This window comes from Miniopterus natalensis, chromosome 6 (assembly GCF_054644295.1).
Source record: "Miniopterus natalensis isolate mMinNat1 chromosome 6, mMinNat1.hap1, whole genome shotgun sequence".
Lineage (NCBI taxonomy): Eukaryota > Metazoa > Chordata > Mammalia > Chiroptera > Miniopteridae > Miniopterus > Miniopterus natalensis.
Window position 1 is genome coordinate 45,124,895 of NC_142086.1, and position 13,422 is coordinate 45,138,316.

A 13,422-nucleotide genomic window follows, 5' to 3' on the forward strand; every position below is an offset into this window, starting at 1 on the left:
CAGCACCGAGGCTGAGCCTTGGGTCCCCCCTCAGCGCTGCCGGCTCCCCCCCAGGAGGGCTTGGACAGCGCGTGGCCTTAACTACCATCTGTAAGCTGACGACTCCTGAACCACATCCCATCAGTACTTCTTATTCGTTCATCAGAGGCATCCAGAACAGTGCCCAGCATGGTGTAGATATTCAAATATTTGTTACATTAATGAATTTCTTGAAAAAGAGTGGCATCTAAAATGTTCTGTTCAATGTGATCATAATTAGATAAAAATAAAATACCCAAACATAGAGAAATGACCAGAAGAAAATATACCAAGATGTTGTTTTGGGGTGGTAGGACTATGAATAATTTTATTTAGTTGTATTTTCTAAAACTTATAAATATAATGGTAAAGAAAAAAAGCAAAACATAATCTAGTTATCCAAAAAATGAGGAAAAATGTTGGGGGTGGTGGTAGAGAAAGAAAATTTAAAAAGGAAAGAGATTCCAGTATCCAAATAAATAGGCCCTCTTACGCATGCTTTATACCACAGCATTAGCCACATACCCAGACACTAGGACTCGCACCTTAAAATATCTACGTACCATTCACTGCACTTAAGCTACTGTAGCACTCATTTCATTTTGGAGTAGAGAGCTGATAAAAATTAGACTGATTAACTGATGAATGGGTAAACAAAAAGCAGGAATGAAGCAATGATACATGCTATAACATGGACGAACCCTGAACAAATATGCTAAGTGAAGAAAGCAAGACACCAAAAAATGTATAATTCCATTTATATAAAATGCTCAGAAGGGGCAACTCCACAGAGACAGAAAGCAGATGAGTGGCTGTCACCAGCTGGGGGAGGGGGTGGGGAGTGACTACTCAGTGTGAGTGGGATAAAAAGTTCTGGAACCAGACAGTGGTGACAGTTGCACAGCGTTGCGAATACACTTAATGTCTCCCAACATTACTCTTTAAAATGGTTGAAATGGTAAATTTTAAGTTATATGTATTTTACCAAAATAAAAACTATTAGAGTAAGAGTCTTTAAAACTCTTGGGAGCTAAACATGTTAATCCAAAGGCTAAAATTCCTGTATTCCTTAAAAAATAAAATAAAGGAAAAAGATGGCAGTTCCTCAGACAACAGCAAAAGAATGCTGGTCGGAGGTGCTTCCATATCAGAGTAAGAGCTGTTTATGATCTGATCCAAAGGTAACACATAAAGCATTCAGCTAAACCTGGAACTGAGGAATGCTTATTTTAATGTGAGTTAACACCAGAGAGTTTACATCAAAACAAAAAGGACTTTGGGCTAAAAGAACTAATGGAGTCTATTTATAGGCAAAAAATTTGAGGTTGCAAATTGTCAGATAAGACAAAATTAATTTCATGAAAGCATGAAAATTTGGCAGAACAGCAAGGCTATGTAGAAAAATAAGTGGAAAGGGGATTAAGGTAGAAATGCTAAAAATAGAAGACTAATTGGTAAAGACAGGTTCAAGTTAATGAGGGGAAAAAGCTAAGGTACTGAAGGTATTTAAACAGTTATCTTTCATTTTTTTCAAGGACAAGTAAAACAGAATGCTGGCAGCTTCTAGCAGTGAAGTTCAACAGTGGAGAGGCCTAGCACTTTCTGTTAAAGGATATAGAAAGACTGAGTGGAGACAGAGAATGCTGCTGGAAAGGGGAATGACATGATCAAGATGGTAAAGAGAGGAAATATTTCCAAAAATTTATCATCCAAACAGGGACTCTCGACACTGAAAGGGACATAATTAACAATTCTGCCAGGAAAATAGATTAAACCAAGACTGTTCCAGGCAAACCAGGGAGCAGTCATCCTACTAGTAGGGAAATTCAAAATGGATTTTAAGGATTACTTAAAATAGTGGTTCTCCACTTAATCAGAACAAATGCCCACTTTTAATAACAGATACTTAGCAATGCCTCCTGAGCCACGCTGAACTGAAGTTTGCTGCTAACCACCTACATATTTCACTTCAGAAAGAAAATGAATGTAAAGCTCAATCTAAAATATTCAGGAGAGCCCAGCCACGCGTGGCTCAGCAGTTGAGCATTGACCTAGGGTCCAGGTGATCGGGGTTCGATTCCCGGTCAGGGCACATGCCCGGGTTGTGGGCTCGATCAATGACTCTCTCCTCATTGATGTTTCTCTCTCTCTCTCCCCCTCTCCTTTCCTCTCTCTGAAATCAATAAAGATATATTTTTAAAATAATAATAATAATAATAACCTTAAATACAAGCAGATTAAATGCTCCAATCAAAAGACATAGGATAGTTGAATAGATAAGAAAACATGACCCATGATATATATGCTGTCTACAAAAGATCCACCTCAGAACAAAAAATACACATAAACTGAAAGTGAAGGGATGGAAAAAAATATTACATGCCAACAGAAATGAAAAAAACAACAAAAAAAAAAGCTGGGGTAGCAATACTTATATCAGACAAAATAGACTTCAAAACAAAGGCCATAACAAGAGACAAAGAAAGTCACTACATAATACTAAAGGGATCAACCAAACAGGAGGCTATAGCCCTTGTAAATATATATGCACCCAACATAGGAGCATCTAAATATATAAAGAAAATCTTGGTGGACATTAAGGGAGAAATTGACAGCAATACAGTCATAGTAGGGTATTTTAACACCCCACTGACATCAGTGGATAGATCTTCCAGACAGAAAAATCAACAAGGCAACAGTGACCTTAAATAACACACTGGACCTGATGGATTTAATTAATATTTTCATCCCAAAACAGCAGAATATACATTCTTCTCAAGTGAACATGGAACATTCTCAAAGATACACCACATGTTATGAGACACAAAATAAGTCTTAATAAATTCAAGAAGATTGAAATCATATCAAGCATCTTCTCTGCCCACAATAGTATGAAACTAGAAATCAATTACAATGAAAAAAACTGAAAAACACTCAAACACAAGGAGGCTAAATAACATGTTATTAAACAATGAATGGGTTAACGATGAGACCAAGGAAGAAATAAAAAGTTACCTAGAAACAAATGAAATGAACACAAAACAACCCAAAATCTATGGGATATGGTAAAAGCAGTCCTAAGAGTTCATAGCATTATAGGCCTACCTCGAGAAGCATGAAAAATCTCAAATAAACAATCTAACCCTACACCTAAAATAACTAGAACAAGAACAACAAACAAAGCCCAGAGTAAATATAAAGAAGGAAATAATAAAGACCAGAGCAGAAATAAATGACATAGAGACTATAAAAACAATAGAAAAGATTAATGAAACCAACAACTGCTTCTTTGAAAAGATAAACAAGATCGACAAACTTTCAACTAGACTCATCAAGAAAAAAGAGAGAGGACCCTAACAAATAAAATCAGAAATGAAAGAGGAGAAGTAACAACTGACACCACAGATATACAAACAACTGTAAGAAAATACTATGAACAACTATATACCAACAAATTAGACAACGTGAGTGAAATGGATAAATTCCTAGAAACATAAAATCTTCCAAAATTCAATCAGGAAGAATCAGAAAATCTGAATAGACCATTATCACTAATGAAGTTGAAGCAGTAATTTAAAAAAACTCTCAGCAGACAAAAGTACTGGACTGGATGGCTTCACAGGCGAATTTTACCAATATTCAAAGAACTAACACCTACCTTTCTTAAGGAGGGAAGACATCCAAAACTCACTTATGAGGCCAGCATTATCCTAATTCCAAAACCAGATAAATACACTACAAAGAAAGAAAATTATAGGCCAATATCCCTGATGAACATAGATGCTAAAATCCTCAAAAAAGTATTAGCAAACCGGATCCAGCAATACATTAAAAAGGTCATATACCATGACCAAGTGGGATTTATTCCAGGGATGCAACATTGGTATAATATTCACAAATCAATAAGTGTGATACATCACTTAAACAAAATGAAAGATAAAAACCACACAATCATATAAATAGATGCAGAAAAAGCATTCAATAAAAGCCAGCACCCATTTATGATAAAAAACTCTCCACAGAGTAGGAACAGAGGGACCATACCTCAACATAATAAAAGCCATATATGACAAACCCACAGCCAACATCATATTCAATGGGCAAGAGCTAAAAGCATTTCCCTTAAGATCAGGAACAAGACAAGGATGCTTCCCTTCACCACTCTTATTCAACACAGTGCTGGTAGTACTAGCCACAGTAAACAGACAAGAAGAAAAAATAAAAAGCATTCAAACTGGAAATGAGGAAGTAAAACTGTCATTATTTGCAGATGGCATGATATTGTATATAGAAAACTCAAAAGACTTCATCAAAAAACCACTAGATCTAATAAATGAATTTAGCAAGGCCGCAGGATACAAAATTAATGTTCGGAAATTGGTGGTATTTTTATACACCAATAATAAACTATCAGAAAGAGAAAAAAAAATCTCATTTACTATTGCAACAAAAAATAAGGTACTAGGAATAAATTTAACCAAGGAGGTAAAATATCTGTACTCAGAAAATTATAAGATATTGAAGAAAGAAACTGAGGAAAATACAAATAAGTGGAAGCACATACAATGTTCATGGATAGAAAGAATTAACATTCCCATACTATCCAAAGCAATCTACAGACTCAGTGCAATTCCTATTAAAATACCAATGGCATATCTCACAGATCTAGAACAAATACTCCAAAAATTAGTATGGAACCACAAAAGATCTTGAATAGCCTCAGCAATCTTGAGAAAGAAGAACCAAGTTGTAGTTATCATACTACCTGATGTCAAACTATACTACAAGGCCATGGTAATCAAAACAGCATGGGATTGGCACAAGAACAGGCATATAGATCAATGGAACAGAATAGAGAGTACAAAAATAAACCCATGCCTTTATGGTTAATTAATATTTGACAAAGGAAGCAAGAACATACAATGGGGTAAAGACAGCCTCTTCAATAAATAGTGTTGGGAAAACTGGACAGATACATGCAAAAAAATGAAACATCAACTTACACCATACAGAAGAATAAACTCAAAATGGATTAAAGATTTAAATATAAGTCACTAAATCATAAAAAACCTATAAGAAAACATAAGCAGTAAGTATAAAATATACTCAAATGTTGAAGAATATATAGTATCTCATTAAAATTTTTATATTGATTATATTTTGAAATGATAATATCTTGGGTATATTGGGTTAATTTTACCTATTTTTTAAATATGGCTACTAGAAAACTTAAGATTACGTATGTGGCTTACATCATGTTTTTATGGACAGTGGTGTGCTAGAGAACAGTCCTGTGGCTCCTTCATTTGAGAGAAAGGTTCCAGAGGGCAGGTACCATGTCTCTTCCCTACTCTACACCAAGCCTCTGGGCCAGTCCTCTGGAAGTGAGTGAGTGTCAGGACTGGCTTCAGAAAGTCTTTCCAGGGCTTAGACTAGGGTGCATTCCACTGTATAAGGTCATGAATGGCCCTGTCATTAAGGTGCTTGTCCTCATGGAAGATACCACATGTTTCTTGGCCCTGGTTACCAAACTGGAAATCAGACGAGAAAGCTTCCTCCTCTACTCTCCATAAAAGGATTGCCCCTTGAAGTAGTTCTCAGGATATTAATACCAGGTTCCTACTCTTTGCCAGAGCTGCACTGATCCTTCCACAACCCTGTGGAGTAGTCATTAGCTCAAATTTGTGGAGCTCAAATCCAAGACCATTTGATGACACTGCTTTCTAAACTTGACCACCAGGGGGTCAAAAGGCTATACATATGAATTACACTCTTAATTCCAGGACCTCTGCTCTTTCCAAGTAAGAATCATAGCAGAGAGTTGGCAAGAAGGCAGATGGGTTGCTAGATTCCCTCTGTATGAGTTTGGGCTGGCCTGGCACAGTAACAAGTTATTCATGGCAGACGGAACCAGAGTGGACCTTTCTAGGTCTATGGTCTATGGGGTGGTCCCAAACCACACATCAGCTGAAAGTGGCCTTTGATGCAGAAGCAGAATGTGTACAGGGCCATTCACCTTCAAAGAGACTACAGCCTGTGGGCCATTCTCTCTGCCTCCTAGAAGATATATACAGCATCGGAAATGGTCTGAGCCTGAGTCTCCCCATGGCGTGGGGGAAGGTTGAGAGCTTCAGTCTTCTCTCACTCTGCTGTGCCTCTCTTGTTTTGTTTCTGCCCTTGTCCTGAGTATCATGACCTACTAAAATTTTTCTTGCTTAGTTGAGAGATCAGATCTAACTTCCTCAAAATGGGAATTGCAAAAAAGGTTTCATATTACCTAGGTTTTATATACCTGCCCTGCACTCCTAACCTACTCCACTCCTTTAAAATGGATCACAGAAAACCAGGGCTAGCCCACGTTTTAGAGACCACTGAATTCAAACACTTCATTCTGCAGAAACAGAGATCCACATTTGATTGGTAAAAGGTGGGACCAGAACTTTGGATCCTTGACTCATAATTACCCATTTCCTCAGCTCCAAACAGAATATCAGAAACAGGGTGTTATAGGCTGTATTTTTGTGTCCCCGCCCAAATCCATAATGTTGAAGCCTTTCGCCCCCCAACATACACATTGTGACTATTTGGAGACAGGGCGTGTGAGGAGGTGATTAAGGTTCAATGAGGTCATAAGGTCTCTCTCTGTCTCTCTGTCTGTCTGCCATGTGAAGACACAGCAAAAAAGTGCTGTCTGCAAACCAGGAAGAGTCTTCACCAGAAACCAAACCCTACTGGACCTTGATCTTGGACTTCCAGCCTCCAGAACTGTGAAAAATTAATTTCTGTTATTTAAGCCATTCAGTCTGTTCTGGCAGCCCAAGCTGACTAATACAAGGAGATAAAGTAATTTTTATTTGTGGGCTTCAACTCAAAGTTTGGGCATTGAAAAGTGCACAATGTAGGGGAAAGAACACCACCAGAATTGGCTGAGATGAGGGCCATTCAGAGACTCTGATGGGGGCCACTTTCCATCTGGAATGCCCTAGCCCACAGGCAGTGGAAGGTCATTAAAAGAAACGAGTCACTCAGTTAAAGAATTTGGGGAAACTATCCAAACTATGCATGTTCTGTTCTATGAAACAGTCTGTCCTCTTACAATGCAAGGAAACAGGAAAAACATTGGCTCAGGTGCCCCTTGCCACCTTCTGGAACCCTCCCTGGCTACCTTAATCCTCACACATGATGTCCCCTGAAACCCAGGTTGGGAGGGATGTCTTCTGAGAGAGGAAAACCGACTCTGAAAGTCTGGTGTATAAGTCCTTAAAAAGGCCTGGAAGGGTCGAGGGAACCTTGTCATTACGTGAGGTTCTGACAAACCCCCGTGTCCCTTTAGACACCAGGTCTTTGTCAGCCCACAGCCTGAACTGGAAACATCCTCCCCAGGGAAGCGCTTCTGCATGTGGGGATGAACTAGCAGCAAAAGAAACAGCTTTACTTATGGTCAAATGTTTTCTTCCTGGAAGTTTTAAAATGAATAGAATTTTAAGTATAAAGAAGGGGGGGGAGAGACAAAATAATCAGTGTTAAAACACTGGAGTGTTTAGCTCATATAGTTTTTTTAATTTTACATAATTTTTTATAATGGGCATGTATTACTTTATGATGATTTTATAATAGATATGTATTACTTTATAATGATGATAATAAATACTGCTCATTCATTCTCTAACTATTTTAGCATCTATCATGAGCCCGGAGGTTTTCCAGATTCTGGAGATACAGCAGTAAACAAGATCAAGTCCCCCTCCTCCTAGAGCTTCCATCTAGTGGTGGGCGATGGAGGAGATAATAGAATGTGAGTCCTAGAGGAAAAAATTCAGGTGGAATGAGAAGATGGAGAGGCCTGGGGACGGGGTGGTCAGAAAGGGTTTTCTGAGGAGGGGAGATCTGAGCAGAGACCTGAAGGAAGTGAGGGTGGAGTGAGGTGAAGGCCATGGAAAGAGCTCTTCCTCAGACGGGAACTGCAGGTGCAGGCCCCGGGCCCTGCTCTCGGATGAGCAGAGGACCAGCGTGACCACAGTGGAGTGAGGTGAGGGTTGGCAGGGGATGCCAGCCAGCCAGGGACCAGACTGGGCAGGGCTTCGGAAGGACTCTGGCCTCTGTCTGTGTGAGGGGAAGACACGAGAAGACTGTAGCAAGAAAACGAGGTGACGTGTGACAAACACTGCCTCTCGGGAAGCCTCCCTTGTTCACAGGAACTGCATTTTCCCCGTTAGATTTAAACCTCCTGAGTTCAGGGACGGATGTGCTTTCTCTTGCGGGCTCCTTTCCCAAGACAGGCCTTGGGGAAGTGGACGGCTCCCCCCAGGGCTCTCCCGTCCAGGGACTCACCTTCTACCGTCAACTCCACTGTCACCTGGCGGGCACCACTACCGTTGGTGGCTTCACAGGTGTACTTTCCCTTGTCCTCCTCATGGACAGCGTGAATCACAAGGCTGAAACTCCCTCGGATTCCACAATCCAGCAGGAAGCGGCCCCCACTGGTGATGGGCTGCCCGTTTCTGTGCCATGTCACCTGGGGCTCTGGGTAACCCCGGACCTTCAAGAAAAAGAAGAAAGGGTGAGAGTTTATATTTAGGGAGTACTTCCTATGTGCTTGGTACTGTTTTGAGTCCTTTACATGTTTTAACTCATTTATTCTCATAGCAACCCTTGAAGCAGATACTATTTCCATCTCCATTTCAGAGATGAGAAATTGAGGCCCAGAGAGTTTGGGTAGGTTTCCTGAGGTCTTGAAGGTAGAGAGAAGCAGTCAGGCATCCATGCTCTAGAGCCCATGACACAAGTGACTCTCAAGCGTGGCTGCATATTAGAATCGCCTAGGGGAGCTTTGAAAAATACAAGTGTCCAGGCCCTACCTTGGGTCAGTTAAATCAGAATCCCAAGGGGTAGAGATGAGCTTCCCACCCTAACATGCAAATGAATCACTTGTTAAAATGCAGATTCTGCTTCTATAGGTCCTGGGTGAGACCTGAGACTCTGCGGTTCAGACAAACTCTAGATGATGCTGACGCTGCTGGTCCCCTTGAGGAGCAAGGTTCTAGCCCCGAGCTGCCCAGAATGGCATCACTAGCCACAGGTGGTGAAGGAGCACATGAAATGTGGCTCGTCCTAACTGACTTGCAATGTGAACTAAATTATACATTGTGTTTTTCAGACACAATGAAAAAAGAATGTAAAAGAGCTCAATAATTTAAAAATATTGATTACACATTGAAAACTAAGTACTACTGGCAGTTGTCTACAGGTCTCTCCTCTTTCCCTTTTACCTAACTATTATTCTCTGATATTTCTGCAAACAACACACCTGCATTTTGTAAAACAGAAAAGCAACTTAAATGAAAATGTGTTCCTTTTATATTAGTGTGTCTAAATAATGAATGTATAGCACAAAACATTCACTAATTTGTGGAGGCCTTCAAACTATTTAAATTTAGCAATGGAAATAAAAACACTATACAAATAAACCTTATGCATCTTTGACGGTGACAGATGTCATGTGTCTACATAATGTGTCACATTGTGGCACTATCTTGGCACAAAAGTCCACACAAAGGATTATCAGACAGCAATTATTCTGTCGATGCCCGATTCCTCTGTTAAAGTGTATCTTCAGGAAACAACGCAGGAAAAGAAACCCTTTCTATAGGCCCTTGGGGAGCCTGGTCATGTACTGAATTTGTAAATCATCATTATCTTCTCCCCCATCTCATTAGGCAGGGCCAGCCTAACCTCCAGAAGAGGATCACCAGCCTTCTGTGAGCTTCAGAGAAAGGGTGTGTAGAGCACTGTAATTGGGCACAGATAAATCATTAACTGTACCAAAGGCGTCCTTAGCATTCCATTAGCAAGTACTCTGGCCCCCTGCAGCACTGCCCACTCTGGTGGCCCATCAGTCCCTGAGGCGTCAATGATTAACTGGGGACATTGCGAGTGTTCCAGACCTCAGGGGCACAGCTCCCTCTTTCCCTTTCAATTTTCCTCTCATTTTACACACAACACACACGCACACGCACACACTCTTACATCTGAAATGTCCTGTTAAAATAAATATTTAGGGATTTTTAAATATGCTGAAACTGATACCTCTTAGGAAGCTGTGTCATTTGCAGCAATGGGACTTTTGTACACCTTGCATCCGAAGCAAAGGCAGGAATTTCTGTGACCTTGCTCTGTTCCAAGGTTTGAATGATTTGCAGCTCCAGCTCTGATCCTCCCAACATGGGAAAAACTTGTTCAACCACTACTTAACATTGCGTAAAAATTATTCAGCTTCAAGTAGACCCATTTTTACTGTCTGTCCACTCTCTTGGACTCCTGGGTGGGGAAGGGAGAGAAGCCTGGGTCCTCATTCTTGGGATGTACAACAATAGCCCTGACAACAGCCCGGCCCTCCCTGGGTGCCTTATCTGCCTTCATCACAGGCCATCAGCCAAGGAGCCGCAGCTGGTATGTTTACAGCCTGGCCTAGGACCGCACTAAAACCCCACTGATACTTTAGTTTCCAGAGGGCCTCCACATACAGAATCGTATTTGATTCTTGGAACAACACCATGAGGAAGGTGTCTCGGATTGGGTTCCCTGGAAGCAGAACCTGAAATTGGGATTCATGGAACCCTAACTACAAACCCTTAGCCAACAATCCAGCGGCTGGAAATGGATGTACCCACCTGGTGAAGGGGTCTGGGAAGGGCACCAACAACATCTGTGACAGAACTCAAAGTCAATCATATTATTAAGCCCAGAGAGCTGAGAAAAGAGGCCTGGAGAAGTGGACTATTTGCCAGTGATCTCACAAGGGCAGATTAAGTGGCAGATCGGGACAATATTGGTCCCTAAGTTGAGTGGTTGTCTCTCTGTGCCTCACTGTAAATTCATGTTTTTGGTGAGACAAATACTGTAGAATCCAAAGCACGGATAGTATCTATCTCTAATAGACCCTGAATCTCTTCTCGTTTAAAGCAGTATCTTCTCTCTACTTGCGGAAAAAGCAAAAGGTTCACCAAAGATATGGCCATCCATAGCAAGTCTTGGGCCATTTTCTTGTAGTAACAGGACAGTGCTATAGACTGAATGCTTGTGTTCCTCCAAAATTCTTTTGTTGAAATCTAACCCCCAATGTGATGGAACTAGGAGGTATTAGGATGAGACTTTCAGGCGATTAGAACGTGAGGTTGGAGCCTTCATGAATGGGATTAGTGGCCCTATAAAAGGGACCCTGGAGAGCTCCCTCACCCCTTCTATGATGTGAGGACAAGGCAAGGCAGCCATCTGTGAACCAGAAAGCGGGACCTCACCAGACATGGAATCTGCTGGTGCCTTGATCTTAGACTTTCCAGCCTCCAGACTGTGAGAAATAAATTTCTGTTGTTTAGCCACCCAGTCTATGGTATCTCTGTTACAGCAGAGATGCCCAAATGGTCTGAGATAGACAGGACTGGTCCTATGCATGTGCCCAAGACACCCCTAGAAGAGTGGTACAGAGAGGGGCTGGGGCTTGAGTCCTGGGGTCTAGCGTGGCTTCCCAGACGCTTCAGGCTAAGATCCCTCCCATCTCTGAAATAGTGTGGTTCTAAACAGTGACCCACTTAGCTTCCACTGGAAGATTCTTTCCTCTCCCTACAGACTCCTCTGGGTTCAGCCCACAGCCTTGGTCCCCTGTAATCCTCTGTATGGGAAAACCAAGTGACCACAAGGAGAAATGCTCATGGACATGAAGAGGCAGCCCTGACTTTTCACCATAATGAGTTTTTGGACACAGCCCCAAAGAGGGTCATTTTAAGGAGAATCATGTTTTTGCCACAGTAACCACATGTAATTGGAGGTTGTGTTCTTGAACAAAAGCCCAGGATCAAATAAATCAAGGGCATACCGACAACTTGTCATAAAAATAAAGATATAGTAACCATAACCCCTATAATAATTTATAATAGTAAAACTGTGCTCCAGCTCTATAAAATGTCCTCAAAAACCTTTATGGCCTCAGAAGGCCTTTAAAAGGAATGGGGGCTCATTCTGTGTGTGCTGGGTGGTGGGGAGAAAGCTGGGAGGTAGGCCGGCGGCTGCTGCTACCTTACATCTACCTGTCGTACTTGAGGGACAGTTATTCAGAACCTGGTGCTGTCTTGAGATTTACTTAATGATGAAAAGTAAAACATTCTAAGGGCACTCAGCCTCTTGATATTTCCCTGACATGTGTAAAGGGCCTTCAGTCAATTCCGAGTTGCTCAGGACAGGTTACCAAAGCCTGAGCCCAGAGCAGTGGCAGGTTCTCTGTCTCCACAACCCTTGCAAGATTCAGAGCAACACATCTGCTGTCTTCTAAGCTTGATGAGGAACAGAAGGGGATACTTTTTCTGTTTTTGATAATCTCCTACATGTCTTTTGTTCCTGGGTGGGCCTGTCCCTGTATGAGCACTGTAAGGCCGCACAGCTGCAGCGCACAGCTGGGCAGGAGGTGCAACTGAGGCTCTGCCCACGTTGAGATGGAGTGAGACCAAAAGGAGAGAAGGCAGAACTGAGCTGAGGCTGGGTGAAAACAGGCTGCCCACCAGGACACTGGGGAGTTGGAAAGCTACACAAAGAAAAAGTCAGCAGTGAGCTGGGAAATTCTCCGGGCCAGTAACAACTGACTCAAGGGGTTGTCATTAAGTATTTATTTTAATCTTGTTGAGCAATTGAACCAACGCTGGGAAAGGCTGAGCCTGGAGGATGGGACATTAAGGAAGCCTGTTGGACAAGTGTGTCCCCCAAGCTAGACAAAGCTGATTCTGCAACATGACTGTCTACATGCTTTTAATTGCCTGCCTGCCTGTAGCACATTGCTTTGAACTTCTCCTATTTCAAGGCAGCTTCTCCTACAATAAATAAATTCTATGATAAATGACTAGAACAGAACTGATTATTTAAAAGCTGAAAAATAATAGGAAATAAACCAATGGTGTTGAGGAATTAGTTGACAAAGAATCCTCAGCCACATCTCTGAGTATAAGTTCACCAAATAATAAATGGTCATGGAGGCACAGAAAGGAGAATTAAAACATTAACATCCCCCAACAAATTAGATCACAAAAAAATGTCTATAAAACTTACATCATGGATACAGTAGGAGAGTGAAGAGTGAAGGGTGAGCCGTGGGCATGACATGACCAATGTTAGGGTCTGAGTCTGTGTCAGCAATTGGCACACCGCCCATTGGACAGGCTGGAACTTAATTAAGGCTTTGAATAATCCCGTTGCCAACTGTCAAAAGCCTTAACTGAAACCACAGAATCCATCAGGAAGAGATCATACCAGCTAAAAACAGCAATTAGTGAGAGGCTTAAACTGCTGGATGCTCCCTGTCCCTAGTCCAACTTGTGAAACAGTGAAGACAAAAGTGGTTCCATGAAAAATAAATTCAGA

At 41.5% G+C, this 13,422-nt stretch overlaps 1 protein-coding gene across 1 annotated transcript in view; it reads right to left on the bottom strand.

Annotated features, from left to right (window-relative positions):
- Window positions 1-13,422, bottom strand: part of MYLK (myosin light chain kinase) — a 229,387-nt gene that overhangs the window by 115,067 nt on the left and 100,898 nt on the right. Inside the window, exon 4 of the mRNA XM_087818186.1 lies at window positions 8,350-8,557. Coding sequence (XP_087674312.1) covers window positions 8,350-8,557 — 208 coding nt within the window. The remainder of the gene's footprint in view (window positions 1-8,349; window positions 8,558-13,422) is intronic.